Here is a 25,155-nt window from a genome sequence, read left to right as displayed (position 1 = left end):
TCAACATCACTGTGTGGCGCAGTGTGGTGTTGCGATTGGACAAAGAAATGAGAGGCGGTAAAACAACTTGCATAATGCTGATTATTAAACAAAGCAGACACCTAACCTTTTCCAGAGTGAAAACCTAATTGTATTCATGCAAGAAAAGGTGTTTCTTCCCCAGGTGATACATTTCACACATTGTCAGAGGGAAAAAAGATTAAAATAGGCGGTCCTTATCTTGGGAACCTTTTCAACAAGGCGGACTATCACTCAGTATCAAATGACATTAAGTTAATGAGCCTAAAATGCTACAAAGATTGGTAGGTAGCAGCCTGGCTGGCCCATGCTTCCCACAGAGGTGATGAGTGAGGAAAGGTGTGATTGGTTTACAGACCTTTATCCACACCACATTTGTGTGTGTGGGAAATCACACGCGGAAGCCTAATGGCACTGAGGGGCTGCAAGGCCAGTGCCAAAACATCTTGCTCCTCTTAGCATGGATGTGATAATGAATCTGGCACCTCTGGCTGCCTTTAAGGTATCACACAGGTCTGACAGGTATGTAAACAAAAAGGAGAAACAGCAATACAGTTGCACACATAATTACAGATATAAATCATGGTTTAAAAAAAATAAATAATTCATATTGGAATTGAATCCAAACCTGCAGGTCGTATCTGATAATTTCACACATTTCTAATAAGTCTCCAGTTCCTTACTCGTCCCCACATTGAAAACACATGCCAACAGCCTGGCTAAACAGAATAAATCAGCTGGTTGAAAGACACTTATGGCTAAATTACACCAATAAGTCACAAATTTGAAACTACCTGCCCCTCATGTTATTGTGTAGGATCATCACAAAAGTGTCATGTTGTATAAGACACCAACAGTTAGCAGCAGATCCTTTAAATCCTGCATGTCGTGGGATAAAAGCAGTTCAGCTGGTGAAAGAGATGGACCAGTTCTGATGCTCAAGTGCCCACTTATTCCCTTTTCACTAAAGCAGTTGCAGTGCTGGTGCTAGATCCAGTTCTAAGTTGGTTTTACAAATAACTAGCAAAACCTGGTTTGATAATCCACAGCCAGAGAGCCACCAAAGAGCAACAATATTATGTCCTTACACCTCTCCACACCAGCATTTAGGTTTTTGACAATAAACTATAGGTTTGGATCACATAGATCGTGCACATCAATGAGCCTTGGATAACCACTGACATCACAATCACATCCAACAAGTGCCGTTGTTTTGGAGGTGCTCGGACTCAGGTGTCTATCCATCTCAATTTGGAGCTTGTCAAGGTAACTCACATCCCTTATGCCTGCCCATTTTTTCTGCTTCAAGGACTTCAAGAACCAACTGTTCACTTGCTACCTGATACACTGTGTGTTTCTTTCGAAGAATGCCAAGTCATCCTCTAAAAATGGGTTATTTCTAAGGAGTGTCAGCTTGGGCAAAGGTCCGCGCTGCATGGTACTGCTTCTGCGCACTCTAAATACCAAAGCGCGAGTCACCTGCACACTGTGGGGAGCAAAGCAGGTAGATGTCAATATAAATCTATGCTGCTCATTCAACATGACTCAAGGCCTGCTGTGCTGCATGGTATCAGAGGGTCAGTTCACTTCAAATATCTCTTTTCTTCCTTTCAAAGAGACAAATCCTGTAAAAACTGGTCGCAGTTGCTAAGGGCAGTTCACTTGTAATTGCATCAATCAACCGTTACATTATGAAAAAGCAATTTGTTTGTGATTTAATTGAGAATTAAACATCCTCAGGTACACATAAACTACGTCTGGGTGTTACTTATCTTTTATAATAAGGATTTTTGCATGCATGTGTGGGATCGCATATGTGTGTGTATTTGTGAACATTTGTCTGCGTGCGCGTTCACTTCCACAACCGGCTCTCTACAGACATGCTAATGCTCCGAGGGGCCACTTGGATCTATCAACACATCCCTTAATGGGCAAGTTCATGTTTATTCTCTCCCCACTGTTCACCTCTTCCTCTGTTGTGCAAAGAAAGAAGAAAAAAAAAAAGGGAGGGGGGGAAGGGGGGGTGGGTGGGTGGGTGACACAGTCCCTTCCATCTCTCATTTTCTCATTCCTAGTCCTCATCAATCTTTTTCGTGCCCACTTAATCAGTTTCTCTCCCTTTCTCGTCATCCCTCTCCAGTCGTTTACCCCTTCTCTTTCCTCCTCCATCATTCTTTCACTGCTCCTCTCTTCTCCAGTCACACTCTAATCTCCTGGTCTGAAAGGTGTTTCCTGAGGAGGGCATGTGGGAAGACAAGCGGGAGTGATGGATCGCTCTGTGGATGCTTCACTTTGTCCTCACTCCAAGGCGGGAACAGGGTGGTGATGGGGAGACAAAGTCCAGGCCTTGTTAAGCATTTCTGGTAAAGAAAGACCTCCATCCGAAACCTTAAATGACAGTGTGCAGTGGCTACCCTCAGTAATGTCCTGTAGACCATACTTGTATTTCTGCCTGAGGAGTTCATGAGAAGCAACAGATGATTGCTCCCTCAAGCCAAATTCTTGGTTCATTACACTCAGCTGTGGTTTTAATATCAGGCAAATATTTAGTGCGTCTTTTCAATGCGTTCAGCATGTTCTGTTCAAGCTCAGATTTACGTCAGAATTGGGCTCAGTGGAGAAGAGGACGAAAAACACCTTTCTCAATCTAGACTTTTCCCTCCTTGACATGCAGCTGTTAATCAACTCATTAATATGTAAATCGTGCAAGCATGCAGCTCTTTACAAATAGGATCTTAGTTTGAAATCCATCATCATAAAACTAGTGTTGTTACTTATCTAAGGGATCTTTTTTGAAGACACATCAATTTGTTTTAACATGTTTGGCTGAGGGTAGAAAGCACATCCACTTTGCATTCATTTTAATCTTTAAGGTGGCGTAGTTGCAAAGTAGGTCCCACTCTCCTGTTTTCTCCAGATTCAGTGATTTAGGACATCTCCAGGTGCTGAGTTTGGTTACAAAACACTGGCACATAAAGACAAGACAGACAAGCAGGGAGGAGAAGCTGTCCAACAGCTGCTGGCCTGGTTGGGTAACACTCCAGCAGGACCCCCTGAGAGGAGCCCAGCCTGGGGTAACGTCTGCGCTCCAGTCGGGGAGGAAGACTTCAAACACGAGGCTTGTACAACCTCTGCCCCTCTGCAGCTTCCTCTCCTGCTGTTCTCCTCAGCTCCACAGGGGATCTCTGAAGACCAAGCCAGCAGTTCCCTCCTCTATCTGCCTCTGTAGCCCCTTTGCAGATGGGATATGTAACATTGCTGGCTTGGCCAATCTTTTAAAGTGACAGCATTGTGCTGTGCCACTGGTTTCAGTCAGATGTACCCAGGAAAGAGGCAGAGAGAGCAACAGGAAGGACATGATATTAACCATTTGGGCAAGATTGGACAGCAAATGAAGGGGTATAAAATGCAGGAGGTACGGGTTTTCTTATTGCAACATGTCTAGCTTTTACAGCAATTTATATTTGCCTACCAAACACCCTGTGGTGCACGACAAATAGGGGCAGTGGATGAGAGCACTTGAAAATATCACCTATAAACCTATTGAACAGCAGGCATGTTAAAAGACTCCTTCGGGCTTTTCACTCAGAAGAATTGTATTGCATTTAGAACAACATGTGTAACATGTTGTTAGCTTTAGAAAAATATTATTTTTCACTTAATCTGAGTTCCATGTCTCCTCACCACCTCATTGTTTTTTCAACAAACAGTGTGTGCTACACAAAGCTGCCGCACTGTAAATTAAATGCGTAGAGAACATCAGGCAAATAATTGGTACATATATCTGGCCCAGGTAAAGGTAAAAGCAACGCTCCCTGAAAATATTTCTGAATATCAGCACAGCTGTATTCTTATATACATATATTGTATCGATGCAACTCGGCTAACGCCATAATTCCCTTTGGTCATCAAGCTGCCCAACCTCCAGTCAGGCTTGCAGCTGACACGTCACATGTAGTCATGTCTAAAAGGAACTTATGCCTCCCTACTGTGCACTTTTTGCCCTCACTTAAACCAACACAGTAAATACAGTCTAATCATGTACTATTAACTGGCAGCCCTTAAACACACCTGACCAAGTGCGACTGTCTCCTTGTGTTGCGATATTCGGAAAAACAGCACTTCAGTATTAATAAAGTTTGCCTCAGGCATCTGTGGCATCACCACCTTGATATAATCTTTGTATCCCTGTGGCAAACCTCATACCCATTCTCAACTAATTTCCAGCCAAATAAATTGGTAAAAACTAAATAAATGCATTCCTCACCAGCAGTCCTCATTACTGACTCCCCACAGCTCCGTTCCTTCATTCCCTGTTTGAACATCACAACTCTGCTGGCAGCAGAAATCCACATAACAAGTCAAGGTCGAATGCCCAATTAATTTCAGCTGAACTGATATTTTGTTCCTTTAGGGAGGTTTGGGTAACATGACGGCATTATGATAAATTTGTGTGTTTTGTAGTCTGGTGTAAACAATGCCTCAAAATAGCAAACATGCGACCAAACATTGGCATCGAGAGAACTATTTTCACAGGAGGAATCACGAAACTATCAAAGTAAATGAAGTCTGTTTAAAGGTTAATGACTAATAGCCTTTAAACTGGTAATAGAATACCAGGGAGATCTAGAAAGATGAGTATAATTCATAAGAAATAAAACCAATGAAAAACACTGGGGGGAAAAAAAGTCCTAATTACCTGAAACATGTCTACAACACATTTCAATCCTGATACACTATGGCCAACATGCCATATCAAATCAGTCAGAGTGCACTTGCCGCAGGAAATCCAAGCAGACACAGCTGACAATCTGGGAGACAGGGCCCCTGGGACCAAGGGTGACTCAGCTGAGAACATTACTGCACGCAAAGCAACGTCACACACCCAAATACACACAAGATCTGGTGGCAGACAACAGTCACCCTGTCATTTTCGATTGCAGGCTACTCATGTTGGACCAGCGACACCTCACACAAAGCTCAGTGAGCCACGGCCCCCCTGGTGTCCCACTGCCGCCACAGAAGGATTGCCAGAGAGTTACTTCAGCTCTACAGAACAAACACAGAAATCAGTCTGTCTAAAAAAGAGGTAGTCATGTTGAAATAATGCCAAAACATGTCCTAATGCCGTGGCTTGTAATTTTGGCCATGTAACAGAAATTTCAACAGTGTGAGAGTGGATTTAATAAAGCAGAACTGATATCACTTTGAGAGCATTTGAGCCAGCAGCAAAGATGGAAGTCTGTGGTCATGGAGTAACTTGTGGTTATAAGTTTGACAGCACTTCCAATTAGAGGTCATCTAAAAATAAACAAGCGGCTCAATATGGGAACTGACAACACAAGCCAGGCCAGCATGTACAAAAAGATGGGTTTCATTTTGGTTAAAAAGCTGTGAATGTTATATCTTCCTCTTTGAATTTATTCAATCTAAGGTTTTAATACAGATTATATAATGCAACTTAAAGCAGATGCTATCAATGAAAATCAGTTGGATCCATAATGGAGAGCACATTGTGAAACGTTTGTTTGGCTCCAGGCCACCCTCAGCTAGCCAATGGGCTCACATGTGTTTGACAGATGGCACAGAGTAGATGGCACAGAGGGTATTCAGCTGTATATATCTCATACATCCAGGAATGTCTGCACAAGGCCAAACATTATAGCACCTAAGCTCTGTGGTGTCTGCTTATGTGAGGGCGCTTCTGTGTATGCACGTTTACACTTGTTGACAAAGTGCAGACATTTTGAAAAGTACACAGGCAACACCTCTGCTCTTCATCATTACAGCTCGTTGTCCAACAGAAATCTAAACAAAGCTTTTACACTCAGTTTGCACCTTCTGCGAGGATCTAATTATTCATCTTTACACATTCTCATTGCACTCAGTTTTACAGACGCATTCTTCCAACGACATCCAACATCCAAATGGTCTTGAGTAGCAAAAGGTGTTTGCAAAGCTCTTTGTGAAATCAGCCTTTACCTGTTGTAACATCTGTGTGTTCAAAATGGGAGATTCACACATACCGACATGAAAACTAATTTAAGCGAGTGAGTGATTTTACAGTGAACAATAACCAGTTTGTGTTCAATAAAGAAAAAATACTGCTGCATTAAAGCTTTGCAGACGTACATCTACCTGTTGTAGCAATCTGCTGCCACGTGGGGGCAGTGACAAAAAAAATTCAGGTACAACCCAACTAACTCTTGTTTGGGCAGTTTTTTTCTTTATCATTTTTCACATCCCCTCCTTATGTTTTGGCAAACTCTTCCTCGGTCATTTTCTGCCTGGATCATACCAACTTGCAATAAAAGCAGCATTCGACCAACATGTAACATTACCACTAAGCAGGGATGATGAGCTTTTAGTTTCCTTTAAGTGCACCGCACGCAAACCTGTCTCCAGGTTGGCTGAATTCCCATAATCACTCACAGAGCTTGGCTGAGAGCTACAAATAATGGTAAGAATGTGCAATACTAAATGGGACTTAAACAACAGTTAGCACAATCACATATGCCAGCATATACTCAAGGGAGACATTTATATGTAGAGATATAAGAACCCCCAGCGTAATAGACCAATAAAGGCTTGGCAATCAAGCAAACCAGGTATTTATAAAAATATATGTATATATCATAACAAGATATTGTGTAAATGCATGATATGAAATATACAAATATACAATATATATTAGGGATATCTATGTTTGCTAAGATGACTACAGCATTTGATGCCACACTAACTTTCTCTTTACATAGAGAATTGTTATTGAAGCTTGTTTGAGCTTGCACATGCTACTGCGCTGAGATCTAGTCTAAATGGACAACCATGCACAGCCTCAACATTCAATACCACAGAAGTAAACAATGCAACAACAAGACTTATGTATTCTCTATGTGTTTGCAAACTCATTCATAAGAGTAGTCCGTATCTTGATCCACTTCCCCTTTTACGTCATGGGGAGAGGTGTGTAGAGGATTTCCTTTGGCTGGTGATATTTATCAGCTACTCTGGTCTACTTGACATAAACCTCTATGGGAGCACAGATAACACCTTTTGACACTCCCGGAGAGATGTGTGGCGAAACTAAGGGGAGTCACCACACGTAAGGGTGTAAATTGTGTGTGTGTGCAGTGACAAAGGCAGGCTCCAGGAAACATTTTATCAGTTGTTAGCGAAGAGATTCCCCATTCTATCTAATCAGATTTACAGCATTTAATTGCACATATTAATTTGCAAGGCAGGCAAGCTTATGTGAGTGGGTGCCAAGGCCTACATGCGTCGTAGGAAACACGTGGAACTCCACTAAAAGATGAATTTGAATCTTGGAAACCTGCATGACAGTCACTAGCTGATGAGGGGAACCTATTATGATATCTCAAGGCAACTCTGAGGGCCTTATAAGTAACTTGGCAGCTCTCTGAACCTTACAACCGCTTACATCTCTGCCACAGTCTATGCACCATTGTGGCAAAGCCAATCAAATATGACGCCTTTGAGACTGTTTAAATGTTGAGGTTTGAGGGGGCTCCTGAGGGTGACCCCTTATTGTTAGGTGCTCCCTTTGTGGTCATACTCCTCACTGTACTGAGAAGAGGAAAAGAAAGGCCTTCTCTAACAGTCGGTCATGCCCCAGTGCTCCTGGAAACAACAGGTCCCAAGGACGCAGACCTGCCTGGCCTATATTGGCTCGGCTCTCTGTTAGCGGTGGCGACACTAGCCCCCCGTCAGCTGTCCCAATCGGGGCCGAGCCGACCCTTTATTAAAGCTTTGAAGACTGATGAACAAAGGGGCGTCCTATGTTTAGATGATAGAATGTAAGCAACGGGTTTTCTGCTTGGGCAACGCAAGACAAAGACCCTCCTTTCTGAATTCGGGGAGTACGCAAAAGAGAGAGAGTGAGAAAACCAGAGAGGGAGGGAGAAAAAAAAAACGAGGGGTCTGTCATAAGTCTGGGAGATACTTAATCGGACTTCTAATGGGGTTTACGATGATGGAGCGACAAACTAAAGGAATTACTATTATTTATTATTACTACAGGTACCTTATAAGTAAGCATAGAGCAACCCAGCCATTCAGCAGCAAATCCATGCGGTACAAGTTTATTGAGCTACTGTATCAAATCATTCAAAATCAACAATGCTAAAACATTCTAACTCTTTAAAATTGACCATCCCCATATCACTATTTGATTTAATATAAAATGAATTCACTAAAATGTATAATTATCACAGATGTCTGTGATATAAAGAAATATATTTCTATTAAATAAAGTGTGAGTACAGGACTAAAAATGCATTTAAGTTTGCCTGCGAGCACCCATATAGGATCCATAGGAAGTGTTCGACCAGTGGAAATCATATCGTATATATAAACAGGAAGGAACAGCAGCTCAAAAAAACAAGTGTTAAGAACATAATTCAGCTTAAACACTTCTTATCAACGTCATCGACTATAATCAGCTGTGTGGATGCAATAATCCAAACCAAACACATCCAGCAGCCAGCATTAATAGAGAGCGCAAGTATGCTGAGAACCAGTGCACAAGTACACCTGGAGGAATCACTGCTGAGCTCTTTGTTTGAAAGAAAAGCTTTCGCACAGCTGTGAGTATAAATCTACACACATACCTGGTCATGGCTGGCTTGGAGGGTGCTCCCGGTGCCGTGGAAAGTCATCTGCACTGGGGAGAGGGTCAGATAGGTCACAAAGTCCTTACCACTCTGTGCATCACTGTACTGCACCTGGAAGAGGCACATAGACAAAGTGACTGACTTCCACACTCAATAAAAGGGGAAAAATAAAAAAATGAAATAATCAATCATTACCACAAAACCCAGAAAGAAACTGACACATCTCAAGTGTTTAAGTGAGACACAATCTTGTGAATTTTGGAGGTGGTTGTGTTTGAAAGCAAATCTTGCGTGTCTAATGTCTAATTGTTATCGCGCAACATTTGTGGACAATTATCCCACAGCACACAGACATGGCAAAGGAGGAAAATGTGTGGAAATGTGTGAATGTGTGTGTGTGTGTGTGTGTGTGTGTGTGAGGGGCATCTGAGGTAGTAATCACATCATAAATGACCCCTCATCATTGAGAGGTTAACTCTGCAGGCATTCCTAAATGCTGTGCAATCAGGACTGTTATGACATGATACTCCAGTGGGACAGTCTGCTCCTGAGATGTAAAAGCTTTTAGTAACCCTGCCTGCCAGTCTGCCCTACTTCTCACTGGCTCTCTCCCTGTGTGCCCTTCTGCACTTGCATGGGTTTATCTGTGTACGTGTAGATGTGTTTGCCCGGCCTACTTCTGCACAGGACAGCTGCAAGCATCTTAATAAAGAACACAAATGACCACGAGAACCAAATAAAGGAAAAATAACCAATTAATGAAAGGACACAAAGGCTTCAAGGTTCTAATGGGCAAGTGGACCGAGCTGAGGACTTTCAAAGGTTGGGTGTGATTAAAGAGATTACTTCTAGATATGTGAGAGATAATAAGGGGAATTAGCTACAATATGAACCAAAAAATAAAATAAAAGCAAAAGCGTATTACACATACTGTAATTTTAAACATTAAAGTATAATTTCTATTGAAAGATGTGCAGACAACATCTATGTCAGAATTAGTTGAATCTTTTTTTAAATTTTTTATTTAAACTCTTTATTTATAGTACAAAACATTGAACTATTACACATTCAAGGTCCATGGGTGGTCAGTATTTTCGAAAGACAGAATATCATGCACAACACGTTAAAACAGTCTCACTCATTGGCCAAATAAGCATGCCATTTCTGCCATCGTTTTTGACCCAGATCTTTTTGGAGTCGGATTGAGTAAGTCATTTGTTCTAGGACATGCAGTTGTTTTACAATATCAACAAAAGTATCCGTAGTGGGGGCATTTTTCTGGAGCCAACATTTTGTGATGGCCTTTTTACTTGCTGCCAGCAAGACCCTAAGAAGATAATTATCAGCTTTACTCAATCCATCTGGAATATTTCCAAGATAAGAGTTAGGAATGATACATTGATATTGAAACATAGAACCTTTCAAATGATATTTGCCACTTCCCTCCAGAAAATCTGGATGGGATGACTGTGTATCCCAAGCTTTCAGCCACATGTCCTCTGTTATCACGACGTTCAACTCTTTTTCCCAACGCTGTTTCACATAGTCTGTATCGGCCTTATTTAATGAGGTGATGCCGTGGTATAACTTGCTTATAAATCCTTTAATATTCCCAGAGTTGTATGCATCCATAAATACATGAATAACCTCTGGGGGCTCTGCTGGGTTACTGCTTTTCAGCTTTTTACTAAAATAATCAAGAAACTGTAAGTACCTGTAAAAGTTTTGCCCATCCAATCCATACATTTGACATAAATTGTTAAAGCTGTTAAGATCCCATTTTTTAACAATTTTGCATACAGCGGTAACACCATAATAGGTCCGTTGTTTATATCTATGATCTTGTAGTGCTGGTGTGAATTCAGGGTCATACACTCGTCATCTAAGTAGTTTTATCTGTTTTTGAAGTTTAAATTTTTGAACCACCTCTCCCCATAACTTCATTGAACAGTTCACATATTGGCTCTCTGTCTGTAATATTTTTCCCTCCATTAGAATTAGTTGAATCTTAATCAGTGAATGTGTTGCTTTGCATACTTCTGTTGGCTGAGAAGTTTCAAGTTATGACCTTCTTAAAAACCACCGAGAATGTGTGCCAAAAGACAAGGGCACGCATATCTGTGTGTATTTTTCTTTGTGAATAGAAGGTTTCATCTTATCTAGCCTGCTATTTAGTGGCTACACATGCTGAACTTGTGTGTGTGCGCGCGCATTAACCCACAAAACCAAGTGGCTGTATACGATCTGTGACTGAAAGCTTCCAGAGTGGTATGGGTGTGTGCGCTTCTCTCCGAATGAATTATGATCAACCAGCCAGACACATGGAAGTCTGCCTCTAAAGACACACAGGCATCGAAATGCACACGAACGCTGAGGTATAGAAACGTGCGTCCGCGAAGATATGAGGAACCGTGTGATGCTAAATACAGTGAATACATATAGAAGATGCCAGCAGACATGTGCGCACACAGCTGCTGATGAGATGGGCTCGCAGTGATAAATTGTGGAATGCTATCTGTTATGTGTATGAATGATGAATGCAGTAAAGCGAGCCGTGGAAAAAGCCTTCCCAGACAAGTTAATCTCTAATAAATTCCCCAGACTTCAACATAAAGGAGAAGAGAAAAGGAGTGAAAAACAGAGGAGGGGGGGGTGTACTGCCTAAAGGTAAAAGTACAATTTGTAACAAGACAGTATGTAACATGAGCCCTGTGCTAGAAAGTTGGTAAATAACGTTTATGAATTAATTAAAACTACCCCTTGTGTTTATACTTCAGTGTGTGTCTGTATGGGGTAATCGTGCTGATCAGTGAGCACTCCAGCTGAGGGTGAGGCCCTTAAATGATGCTAGAGGCAGCATACCTTCTCTTAAAATCTCTTACTGTAAAGAGATACACACTTGGGACATATCAGATGTCTACTAATTCCCAACTCCTCATATTGTCTGTGATGTGTTTGCACACGTAAATGTGTACATGTAAAATAACATTTCAAAATCTGGTCCAACAAATTGTCAAAATAAATGCTGTAATACCCTGTTTTGAGACTTGTTCAGTTGCGCTTTGTTTTTTCTAATCATATACGATATTCCTTTCCTTCTCCACATTCCTTTTTTCTCCCAGAAGCGGGAACACTGCTGCTGTAAGCTTGTATGTCATATTGGATCAGTAAAACATGATGTACTCCAACAACCAGCCAAATTCTGGTTACAACAGGAAAGTTGGCAGGTCACCAAACTTCACCCGGAGGTTTTTCTCTCTTTGTGGCTTTCTGATAAAATAGTCAAAGTGCCTGATTACACCGAGGATTTACCACCAACTCTGACCTGCAGGCAGGAAAGAAAGTTGTCCGATTTGCCAGCTTCGAAGAACACCACGGGATCATCTAATTTTGTTATGATTTGGCGGAAGCTAAAATAACGAGCATCTCTAAAAAAAAAAGTCTGCTTTGAGTGCATGTTTGCATGCATCTGTGAGCGCATGCATTCTAAATAGGCCCAACTAATCATCCCAAGTCCCATCACAGAAAATGGCCTTTAATCCACTTCCTTTTGAGACAAAGAAGCAGGAGAGTTACGCAAGGCCTGCGATTGATTGGCGGCACTAATGTGGAACGACCTCTGACATCTGGCTTCTAAAGCTGGATGGCTCCTCTTCCAATGGCTCTCTTCAATTGAACAAACGTGAACATGCACAAACGAAAAAGCAATCGCAGTCAGCGTTAATGCAACCCCGGTAAAATCTATGCGCAAACATGCATGTCAGCACCTACAACTGAACATAAAGAGGCCCATAAATAAATGCCATACATAGAAGTGTCCATATAAGAAAGGTCCAAGTAAAGCAATGCTGTAGGGGCAGCTTAAACAAGCAACCAAAGTTGTTTTGCCTCATTATTTCAGCACAAATACAGATGAAGTGAACAGGAAAAGCCCTGCAGGACCCAGGTCCATTCTAAACCGAGTGCAGTAGGTTGACAGTCAAAGAGCACGGAAATAACTTTGACTTTACAATAATAAACCGAGCCCACTCCGCTGAGAAAAGCTGTCATTGTTAGTGAGAAGCAATTAGGGGTCCACACTAAGCCGCTTCATTGGGGACCTCAGGGGTCAAGAGTGTTTGAAGCACACTGTTAATATTCTTTTCACTTCCAATGATAGCAGGATGTTGAGGCTAAACAAAGGTGCTACTCTTTAAACGCACTCTGCATTAGGACAAGCCTTAAAAAGACCAGGCGAATTAAGATCCAGGTTCTATTGAGATCAGTCTATTACTGGGAACTCTGTTTCACAAGGAAACGCCAAAAATAACCTCAGCGCAAACAAACAGAACACAGAGTACAGAGAGTAAGCGGTTCAATTCGATTTTTGGCTGAAATACTTGATAATGCACAAAAACAAAGACTGCTGTTATGAATTTGAAGCAGCCACAACTCTAACTATTATAAAATATGAGCAGCCAAAGTACTCAACTGATGTGCAGATCTACTTCTGGATGTCGCAAGTGTCACTGTAATTATCCACTTGAAAAACACGAGCACAAGTTTCATAAGCTCCTTCTGCTTAGACTGATCCACTTACTCCAACAATTTGTCCATTTCTCTTCCCAACAAGAGTCCCTTGCCCCTCAAAAATCCAACTGAAAAGCAAAACTAGAGAAGTTTGTCAACCTCAAAACGATGTGCTTCCGACTTGTCTTGTTTTGCACATTCCCGGAGCGTCTGGGGCCTGAAATACCGCACTCAGCAACTTTGGTCTCCATCCCGGCACGACACCATTTTACTTTACATCACCGAGTCACGCATATTGGACATTAAGTCGGAGGCAGAAAGACACTGCTGCCATTACAAATAGAGGGGACTGAGGCTGTATTTGAATCCTATAACAAAACCAATAAAATACGTTTATATCCTCCGGACATTTACTTGAGCAATCTGTGTCATGACTAATATAAAAAAGTGCTCTTTTATCCTCGTTCTTGTCCCATGACATTAGAACACCGTCTCTTGACAAATTTGGTGGCTTCTGAAGTCTTTTTGTCGGCCTCTAAAGCCAAAACAAATTGCAGTGCACAGCTGTGCACGTGCAGGGCTGAGATGGAGTTTTTTTTACCACAGTGGTGTCAAGTCCCACAAATTCTGGTGTAGCCAAAGAGCAAAAAAAAATGGCCGAATTCCTCAGTTCTGCTTTAAGATATTTGGTTAACCAAAGTTTAGGGAATTGGTGGAAAACAATGAAGAATTCCTTTATTATTAGACTAATTTTCAAAAGTCGGATACCACTCTTACATTAAAAAATGAAGCTACAGCCAGTAGCCGGGGAAGTTACAGCAACTTAAATCTCATAATAATAATAAAAGTGATGTATTATTATGATTTTTTTTTTTTTACTGTAGGAAGGGGTTGGGGGGGTTTATACAGAGCTCAGCAAAGCTAGTATCCTATAGAAGTGGTTTGGCCAATTATCTGCCTGACCCAGAAACATAATGTAGTGCTGGCGTAAATTCCCAGCTGAGATCGTGTACAGGACGGGGTCTGCACCTTACAAAGGCTGTATGGTAATAACACATAACATGGCTGGCTTGGTTATTACTGCACCATTTGATGAGAACGAGCTGTCTCTTGCTGCCTTTCGCGATTTATGACATATCATAATTCATCTCTATATTGAATTACTACAATGAAACAGACATATTGAACAAATGAAATCGAGATTCAATCAAATTTATTCAGGCTTTACGTGTCACGAGAGCTCCATGGTAACGAGCTCACTGAGTATACAGCAAAGCAGATTCCTTATTCTTTGGCCACTGCTAAGTTATCACATTCCTGTCCCATACTAATTCAAGGCCTTGATTTATTAGTCTTATTCCCATGCACTGCTAACCAGCGGCGGCTACGTCATAGTAACACATGGCCGTGTGATTATTCCCCATAATCATGAGTATTCCTTTGGCCATTTGATAAAATATTTTCTGGCAATGTCACCAGACGGGCTGTGTGCTGTACTGAAAATGCATTTTTATGTGGAAAGGACACAAAAAATAATCATCACTATCACAACATTGAATTGTCCCCTGACATTTTACCATCATAAACCGAATATCTAGAGATTTAGGCACAGAACACAGTACAATATGGTGGTTGTGCTTTTTATGGTATTTTCCAAAACCAAATAGTCATGGGAACACTTCAAACTTTGTATGCAGTGTTTGAAAGAGCTCACTGAGCAGAGGAGCTCAACTGGTGGGAGAAGGCAAGCCCGGAGCTCTTTCTGAGAACAGCAACAAGTGTGCAGATAATGAAGATTCCCCGAACAAAGTGCCAGGGTTAACACACCCTCCATCTCTCCATGCCGAGACTGTACTGGCACACAACTGCCATCGCTGCCTAGTATTGAGAATCCAATGAAATTGAATCGAATCTATTAAAATTCAACAGAACAAAGGCAACACAAAGTGAAAACCGATTGTGCTGCATATTTGAGATTGCAATATGCTGCGCTGGCACTTGAGGGTATTTGATTTAAAGGTTCGCAAATGGGCTTGATTGCGGTATAAAAATATCATCACTCAGTTTTGCCAAACACACACAGACACAGGCATACGCACCGACACGCACGCAGCGGGCCACCGTGTAAGCAGAGACTGTGCGCTGAGCCAGCGCAGCATTAGCAGTCTGATTTATTCCACAGACAAAACTTGTTTTCGAAGATCGCTCTTCACACAAATATGCCGCAGAGTGCAGCTGGAAGCCATCACTCTGCCGCAGAAATCAAACGTGGTGGGATTAGCCATCCCAAAATGTATTTTCTAACGCAAATCCCAGAGTAAACAGAGAGTAGAGGAATGAGATGATGACAAGGAGGTTGGAAACAAACTGTTAGTCTTTGAACGTTTGTACCAGACCAGGCGTTTGATGTTGATACAGAGAGTTGAGAGTGAGCGATGGAGATCAGGGAGGGGGAAGGAAGAGAAGATGGTTGGGAAAAAAAAAAAAGCGTGTGTGTGTGTGTAGAAACTGCTAGGCAGGGTACTAGGTGTAGTCGGCACCACTTGAAGTGGTTTTCCACACAGCCAAAGAAGGAAGCGGGGAGAGAGAAGAACAAACAACGTGAAAGTGTGAGAAATCCTGGGAACTGCACTGAATGGATATCAACACCAGCCACCCGCCAAGGATAGTGTTTTCATTAACACGGGATTTCCAACACAAAAGTTCTGATTCCAGCACAGCAGAGAGTACATCCCTCCCTTTTCTCTAAACCCATCTCTGTAGCTAAGCCTGCCGTGACTTCATAAAATAACTCGGCTGATTAATATCTCTGCTGTGATATTGCTTTAGATGGCAAGAGTTGATAAGGACAGTGAACACCACTCAAATCCTTTAGATGTAACCTGGAATGATAACACTGCATGCACATCTCTGTCCAAATTCTGCGAGGTCTCGCGTCAGCGACACGTAACATCTGATCTCTATGAAGGTTTGATGATCGTGCTTTTTAACAGTTTTAAATAAGCACCTTAAGAGAGTTCTCTTTACACCTCACAGACATTAAACAAGAAATAACAAGCGATAAATTAGGTCATGTTGAATCAAAACACTACAGGCTGGACAAAATCAATGCTACAATGTACAAAGTGGTTATGTCATATTTTCCACTGCAAAACAAGAGCATCCTCAGGAGAGGTGTAATTCCTAATTCAGGGCACAGAGGTGTCACTATCACAATACCTGCCAGTTAATTAGAAATATGGCTTATGGTATTAAAGTAATGAGAAGGGCTCTCACCGAGTCTTATTATTTTTAATGTAACTTGGTGAAAGCAAGATCAACCTGATTGTACTGTGTGAGCAAAACCCATGGAAACAGGACGTGATTCACATCTGTATGACTTGGATCTGAAAGGCACAAAACCGATTATTATTGCTCAGGTCAGTCCACTCAGGAGTACAGCCTGTTACACCGTTGCAGCTTTTCCCATTCCTCATGCTTATGATTCAACAATCCCACTGTCTGTACAGGTGATGGAAAGGCCTACATTTAAACAACACTACACAGTTGTTTGCACCTGACGTCTTTTCTCCGCAGCATCACGCAGGCCGCGAGAGTTACTTTACTTTGGATTCTGAGTGCCTTCAAAACTCTGGGGCAACTATGTCTTCCTCTTCATGCATTTGATTTTAAATCACAAAGTTCCAAACAGAAAAAAGCTGTTCAGTCATTCAAGATTCTCACTGGATTTTCAACATGAAGCTAATACAAATAGGTACAAGGGAATGAGACAGAATAAATCAAGTCAGCATAAGTAGTTTTCGCAGTACAGATGTGTACAAATGCTCACTTTGGAGATGGGAAACTTTAAACCATTCCATCAATCACTGATATTCCATGTAGAGATTTCCTGCTCATTTCTAACCGAGGCAGCAGTTAATAATGCGAAGCGATGGCAGTCTGCGGGGACTATTACAGCAATGTGATGGCAGAGTAAACGGGTAGCTGGTGACTGCAATGCAGGAATGAAAACTGTCAACGTTTACAAAAGAGTGAGGAATATAATCACAGACGATAAATTTGAGATGAATGTAAGATGAAAGGAAACGCTAATTACAGAATGTTGACATATCGCAGTGAGAAAAGAGAAAGGTAAAAGAACAACACAAACGGGAGAGAATCTGTTATGTGACTCTTACCCAGGACTTTTTCGTTGTTCCATGTGTTGCCTATTACCTCGTTTTTTTTATTTTTTTGTTTCTGCCCTATTTCCAGCTCACATACCCGCCGTGCCAACAACAAGCCAGCCAAATTAATAGCAAATACAGACACACACACATACAAACACACTGGAACTGGTGCCAACATCCTTGCTCCAAGCTGGCATGAGTACAACACACTGTTGCTTATCCAGTCCAAGCTTTCACTAGAGGCTGTTTTCCAATCCAATCAAAAGGAGGGCTTAGCAGGTAGGCGCGAGCCTTTGTCTCTTGGGCTGGATGATGAAACAGGCACTATGAGAATGCCCTCGGTGCTCGCTTACGTTTTTTTTTTAAATCCAGTGTTGGGTGGAACTGTGATCCGCACACTTGAACAATATAACAAGATTACGATAACAAGGTTACTAATCAGAACATGAGATTATGATCAGATTTCTTAAAGAACAATCTTTGAGCAGATTAGTGCGCTTGTTTATTGACGAGTGCGTTTGAAAGAGAGCCACCTCAACACAAAGAAAAACTTTACATGACAGGGGGATATTAAGCAGTTTCTGGCAAAACATTTTAAATCTGTGGTGACTTGGCCTGCAAGAATACTTTAGAATACATAAGCCTTAAAAAGTCTGCCTAACGTGTCTGTGTAAGCAACTAAAGGTTCTCATTACAAACCCACATGATATGAAACATCCCCTCAATGAAACACACATTGTCTGCATGTCTCAATTACAGCCTGAATTCTTCACTTAACAAAACACACAAGCACACATGAATATGTAAGCGCACGGATGCTTGTTTGCGTGTTTACACAGAGAAAAGCGTGTGAGCACGCACAGACAAAAATCAGAGCTGGAACTATGCAAAATGGGTTATAGGTAATAAAGTTAAGAAACAACACGGACTTTAACTTTAGAGACAAGTTTTGCCCAACTCATCCGAGTCCACTAAACAGATCCTGCTGTGAGTGTGTGAGTGTGTGTGTGTGTGTGTGTGTGTGTGTGTGTGTAAGCGCATTTGTACAGTACAAGTGTGTTTGGGCTTGGCCAGGCAGCAGGGCTCTCTCAGGTTACACACACACAGGAAGGCTCAGAGCAATAACAAAGGCCTTTCAAAGGAACCCTCAGCAGGTTAAGATCAAATGTTTTCGCTCAAACTGATAAAAAGCATCTGCAGCTAAAATGAGCAGGCGCTGGTATCAGTGCCGTGGTATGTGGAGGAGATCGGTCGGCACAGATGAGGACAGACATGGGGTCGTCTGCCTCTCTGGACTCGGACGCACACAATGAGTGAGCCATGCAGAGATGCGAGTGCGCGTGTGCGATCCGTGTGGTACCGACAAAAACACCTGGGAAGTGAAGTTCCGGCACCGCAGCCACCGTGGCCACACAGGAAAACTGATAGTGTGTTATCGAGCAGCTTCTAAACTCTAGCCTCTCCACACGAGTCCACCTGTGCTGCAGGAGCACCCCCCCACCTCACATGAAACGTGCGTTTGTCTTCTTCATAGGTTTATGTTTACGTTTTTTGGTAGACGCTTTTATCCAAAGCGACTTACTCTGGTAGGGTAAGGGGGTCTTGCCTAAGGACCCCTACCTTTCATGCAGGTAAACTGGTTACCCATCACCGCATTCTTATTCACAGCAATAGCAAAGATGATGCTGAATGAGGGCAGGTGTGTGTGTGTGTGTGTGTGTGTGTGTGTGTGTGTGTGTGTGTGTACCTGTGTGTGAAGGGCCATGCTTGTGTACGGTCACGCTGTTATTTTTGCAGGTGTCCAAAAACCTAAGACCATTTAGAATCCCAGGCCAACATTCCACAAGTCAAATGAATTTGAAAATGGGCACGTTGCTTTTTTAGTTAAATTCTGATCTGTCACAACAGAGCAGTCACTAACCATACGCCCACGAGCACAGTCCTCAGTGTGCAGAACGTGCATAATGCACATCACGGAGGGGGAGTATACTGAGACAGGACAAAAGAACCCCAAATTACTTAATTAATCTCAAGTAAATATGATCACTGCCGACTGTTCAAACGATCACCTTTTGACTACACTGATGGGTCTGTATCTGTTTAGGTTATTTTCTTTTAAACCAAAAAAAATCGATTTGAACTGAAGAGTGATAAAGGTGGAAGTAAAGTATGGAAGTGAAAGGCAAGGGGATAGAATGACCACTCTGAAGAGCCTGTTACCATCCGGTGCCAACATGCACCCTGGGTGATCTCAAGTGGACAGCAGGAAATTCAGTAGTGTATGCACTCAGGATACACTGAGGACACACTCAGCTCCCTCAAGTCAGGCCACATTTGGAGGTGTTCCAGGACATGTATCTACATTCACTAAAAGTGTAAACACAATCTGTCCTGGGAGAGCATTCTGGGAACACTGACTGACCTGAAGTGATTCCAAACAAGCAGCAAGGTACCACCAGAACGTTTTCTAGCTCTCCTGGTTTCCGATAAAAAAAATACATTCTGTAATAAGCACAAAGTTTGACTAAACCGGATTGTCTGAAACCTACTCAACCAAAAAATTAAATTAAAGTTAAAAAAATAAAGAATTGTCATGAAAATATAAATAATTGTATTACCAGGAGGGTTTATAAGTGACTTGCCTCAACGGTGTTATAATTCTGTTTTTGAGTATTGTTGCTGGCATCGATTATACTCTCTGGGGTACCTAAATTATGAAATGCTTTGCATGGATCAAAACACAATGATGGCAGCTTTCCAACAATATGCTGCAAGTGTCCCTACTTATACACAGATCTTTTGTAGCAAACAGCTGGTAGCCCTCCACAGGCAGAATTTAAGGGGTTAAAAGTTTCAGTGTGTGTGTGTGTGTGTGTGTGTGTGTGTGTCTCAATATAAATAGGTGAGCCAACACTAAGCTCTGAAGAATCAAAAATCATCTCTTTTCCTTCTGTCATAACATGTCCGTTACATGACTGAGCTTCTTAATGTTTGTAATACGTCTACGATGTATTTGACTATGTCAGGACTGTTTTCAGATCCCAGAAACGGCTTCAGTGAGCATAGACAGATTTTTAAAAGGCAGACTGGACTCTGACTCGAGTTGTGCAATACAAAAATGCACATTTAGTGTATGAATTTGTGTTTGTGGATCTACAAACACCCTTGTTGCAGCACCGCTTAGCATCTTACCTGGAAACCCTGGATGCGAGCCAGGTAGTCCAGCTGCTGTGCTGGTTGCACCGAGACGCCACAGGCCACGTTCTTTCCCTTCATGGGCAGTGACGAATCGGCTGTGGGTGACTGACCATTAAGTAGCAGCTCCCTGGCCATGGTAGCAGTTGGGCTGGGTGAAGAGGAAGAGCTGCTGTAATACGGAGGATGGCCTGGGGGTAGTGGGGCAGAGCAGGGCCCCATGTCTTTGGAAGTCATGTAGTTGACGGATCCTCCACTGCTGCCCCCGGGGCCTGGTGCGTTGCCACTCTGTTTTCTACTGGCCTCCATCTCCTGATAGACGTCGGGGCTGAGGTGGAGCAGACCTTTCTGAGCTGGAGAAGTCAAGGAAGAGGACACAGGGAAAGGTTGTAGGAGATTACGGACTAAAAAACAAGGGTTGTATGATTGGATGAATGGACAAAGGTGAAAAGAGTTGAGTAAGATGGAAAAAACAGTGTTGAAACACAGAGAGGTTTATATATAAGCAAAGGGGACAAAGATATGTTATTAAGAAGAAAATGAAAGGGCTTATTATGGCTCTGACTATTAAGTGAGGGGTCACTCACCTGAAGACAAGAGCGAGAAGTGCTTGTGCATGTGTGTGCCTAACTGTGTTCATCGGTGTGTGTATACGGAGTGTGTGTGTGTGTGTGTGCTCCTAAACCGGGATTCCATCCCCAAACGCAGTTGAGAGTTTCTTGTGGCTTGGCATATCTAACGCTATCAAAGTGACTGCTGGGAAACGCACACAGCCTCTTAGTTTCTCACTCCCAAACACAAACACAGAGACACAAACGGAGCATCTACCAGTATCAACAGAACGTCTGACTTCATCTTTGATGGGAACCAGCAGTGTCAACTAAGCTGCATCCTATTCCCTAGACCCAGCAGAAACTGGAAGCAGGTTCTTGGTTATATTTTGGTGGCTCAAAAAAGCTACAAGAGCGACTTGGATCCAATAAATGGAGGTACAGTTATTGTTTGACTAGATTTACTTCACACAGGACACGGCTCAGTCCAGCTGAGCACAACAGCACTCCAAGACTATGTCCAGATCCAGACTATTTGGATACAATTCTTTGTTTATGTTGGCTATTCTGGACATTACTGATCTGAAATATTTGTGGCAGGTTGAGGGACTTAATGATGGCTTCAGTACATTCATCACAGCTGCGATTTGAAAGGAAAGCAATGAGGCATGACAAAAAGGGAAGAAGAAGCAGATATTTGAAGGGAAAGAAAGGATAAAAGACAAGGATGAGCTGGGAGCCTGTCAAGATGGAAGAGGATGTGAGGATGAGTGGATGCGAAACCCATGCGGAGCCTCCGAGCCCAGCCAAGGTCACCGGAGACCGGAAGGCCAGCTGTCTGTGTGTCTGTGTGTTTGTCTGAGGGCTTGTTTGTGTGTGCATATGGCCTAACAGCTGGGAGAAAGTGCTGGAGTGAGCACATGACTGACAGGCCACTTCCTGTTTCATTTAACATTTGCCATCACACACACAGACGCGCGCATACAGAGACAGAGAGGTTTGCACACTTGTAGCTTACTCTAGTCTATGGTTTCTGGGAACCTGCTGACAGCATTTCCCATTATGAACAAAGAGGTTTGCGCTCCTTTCCAGGAGAACAGAAAAGCTGAAGGAAACAGCAATGAAATGCAGGGTTTATTACTCATACTACACAAGCTGCTCCTTGCCAGCAATGACACAACTAAGAGGCTTTCTCTCCCCCCCCCGTCCCAATCGCAATGACAACTATAATTTGAATTTACACAAGTAAAACTTGCAGGCCTGCGCTTTCTGAACAAAGCGCCATAAAAATAAAAGGCAAACATTAGCCAACATGACATCAGCAGTGGACGAAGAATATCGAAGGGGGTTGCAGGCGATGTAATCCATGCTCGAGTTCCTGGGTGTGCATGTGAGCATGTTTGCATGTTAGAGTACTTGAAGCTGGTGTCAGATGTTGAGCGTGAGAGGCAAGAAAGCCTGAGTGAGACAAAGGGGGAGAGCCAGCGAGAGTGAACAAGCAAGAGTGACAGAGTATTTCTGAGGGATGTTGAGATTGGGAAATTGTGTACATGAAGCAGGGGCGAAATAAGAGAAAGGGAGAGAAGCAGAGGCTGAGAAGAAGGGAATGAAAGAGGGAAGGAGAGTGTGTTTGTGGTGCTGGTTCCAGGCAGTTGCGGAGGGGTCCCGCCCAGACTCGGTGTCCGGTGGGCCAGGGGAGCGCTGGAGGGAAGCCAGAGCCAAGCATGAGACTGATCGAAAACAGATAGGGCCGGAGCCCGCCGCTATAAATCACCAGAGTGGAGCAAGACCTTTACATAGCTCACACATGCACACAATGCACAGACACACATGCACACACACATATGAACAGCAGGAAATGAAATGTGGCAACTCAAGTGAAAAGCCCTGCCGCAATACCCATGGGAATAAAAGAGAGAAAAATCACTCTTCTTACTTCTTTTTCTTGTGCTTTCTTTATACGCTCCCTTCCTGTCTCTAAGCCACCCTGTTTGTTGTAGCAATGTCTTCCACAGCTTACACGGGGCAAAGGACACACACACACACACACACACACACACACAGTTTGCAAAAAAGGCTGATGGCAACTGCAGTGTGTGTGTGTTTCGAGTGCAAGAAAAATAATTTAAAAAAAGGAATCAATGGACAGGCCTGGACACATTTACCTACTTTTTCCTTGTTTGGCACAAAATGAATGCAGAAATAATCTGTACTGCAGAGAAGAAAAGTGTTCATGTTACCTAAGGGTAAAGCTAAGTTTGGATGTCCTTATTCCAGAGCTATTAAAGTAGCAAAAATCACAATCCAAGGAGCGTTGATTGTTTGATACGTTTGAGGATGTTTTTCCGCTTTTATAAGATGTGTGCACACTGCTGTTGCACTCCAGCACAAATGAATGAAGCAAATATACTGATTAGGAAGGAGTTTCAGAGCCCCCGGACTTTTGGGGACAGTGCGACTGAATTTCACAACTAGGCGTAGCTAAAGCGTTAAGAGCGCCACTGCAAGAAGTGGAAAAAGGTCGTCTGGAGCGGTGCCGACACCAGTGAGAGTCACCTTATATTTGGTGACCAATCAGGATTCCTGGAAGTGTCACTGTGGTCTTCCACAAAGAGTGTGTTGGGTGGGCCATTTGTAACGTTATCACTGTTTTAAACTGTTGTAAAAACGTTTTCAGAGTTAATCAACCCTAAAAATTGTTTTGTGAGACCAATTTGTCTTGCAAGAGCTTTGGTTGTTTGTGCCACAAATTGATGACAAGTGACCATAAACACGTATCTCAAAGTCTCTCCAGCAACAATGAACCAGAAATAAAGCAGAGAGAGATATCTGCTAAACAAATGAGAATTCATTTTGGCACGGCTGACGAGCTCTGAGAGAAAGCAGTGGAAAAGAAAATGACATAAAAGAGAAGAATGAAAGTTGAAGGACGACTTGAATCGATAAAAGGAGGGTTGGATTTGGTCTGTCCACAGTAACTAACCGAAGTAAAACCCGGCTATAGAAGACCACTGCTCAAAAATCAAACATTTGTCCAGCTTTGACATGACATTACAAAGATCTGTACTGTAAACAAATTCCACCAGCTTGGCTGTGTGGTCATTAAATTAATTACAACTACATTAGTGAGTGCATCCATGTAACAAAAAGAAACAAAAACAATAATAATCATGATAACATTATCCAGGAGACAAAAATAAATCACACGCACTTATTAAAAGTTAGTCTTGTTTTGTTGCGTCTGTTGCCATGAATCTGCAGACTGCAATATCAATTCAATACACATTTTAGCAGCACCACATACATGGCATTCCTAATTTGTACATTTAGATGTAGACGTTAAAAGAATTCCTGATGATCATGTGACCACCCACTTCTGGGCATGCACACTCATACAGCAGCAGCAGATGATTTAGAGGTATAAAAAGACAAGGGCACTAATAATATGGTTAAATGCAGCGATGCGTCTGAACCGATAACAACAGGAATGTACCGGATATTTCTCGACACCTGGCTTTAAAAGTTTAGATTCACTTTGGCCGGCATCGTGGAAAGTTCTCAGACCATTTCGAAGCATTTAATATAATCAGAGCAGACTTTAGTGGCTTCCGCAAAACGAGAATCGGATAGAACTGTTTATCCAACGCACAGGAAGACATTACTGTGTTAGGGGAACGGTGCAAAGTCAGAAAAGAAAGCAAAGCATTAGGGATACACATGAGCGTTTTACAAAAAAAAGAAGTTAAACTACTAATTCTAAACTACGAATGGACGTAGTCTGTCGAAGCATAACTAAGAGGGAGAAAAAGCCAGCACTGCAGCAAACTGCCCTTAACTGCCCTTCATCTTATAGCCTGCAGGAAAATTGAAGCCAATGAGTCCTGAAAGTAAGAGCCTTGTTTAGGTGTAACGCACACAAATGGAAGTTGTTGTCATTTCACAGCACTTCTTACAAATGATCTGTTCTACATCGCTAGATCAACTTAGACTGGAACATTACACATTCAAAAGTCTTATTTATGCTTGAAAAGTGTCATCGACAGCATAAAGGAGAAAGAATGTAGTCGTAAACAGCTCCTG

General features: G+C 42.4%; 1 protein-coding gene across 1 annotated transcript in view; it reads right to left on the bottom strand.

The window, feature by feature from the left end:
- Positions 1–25,155, bottom strand: part of stau2 (staufen double-stranded RNA binding protein 2) — a 92,598-nt gene that overhangs the window by 18,478 nt on the left and 48,965 nt on the right. Inside the window, exons 12-13 of the mRNA XM_075452077.1 lie at positions 20,522–20,877; positions 8,649–8,762 (exon numbers count right to left, since the gene is read on the bottom strand). Of these exons, the coding sequence (XP_075308192.1) occupies positions 8,649–8,762; positions 20,522–20,877 (470 nt within the window). The remainder of the gene's footprint in view (positions 1–8,648; positions 8,763–20,521; positions 20,878–25,155) is intronic.

The sequence above is a fragment of the Odontesthes bonariensis genome, chromosome 20, assembly GCF_027942865.1.
Source record: "Odontesthes bonariensis isolate fOdoBon6 chromosome 20, fOdoBon6.hap1, whole genome shotgun sequence".
NCBI lineage: Eukaryota > Metazoa > Chordata > Actinopteri > Atheriniformes > Atherinopsidae > Odontesthes > Odontesthes bonariensis.
Note: the sequence above shows the minus strand (reverse complement) of the source record. Positions and strands in the feature narration are given on the sequence as shown.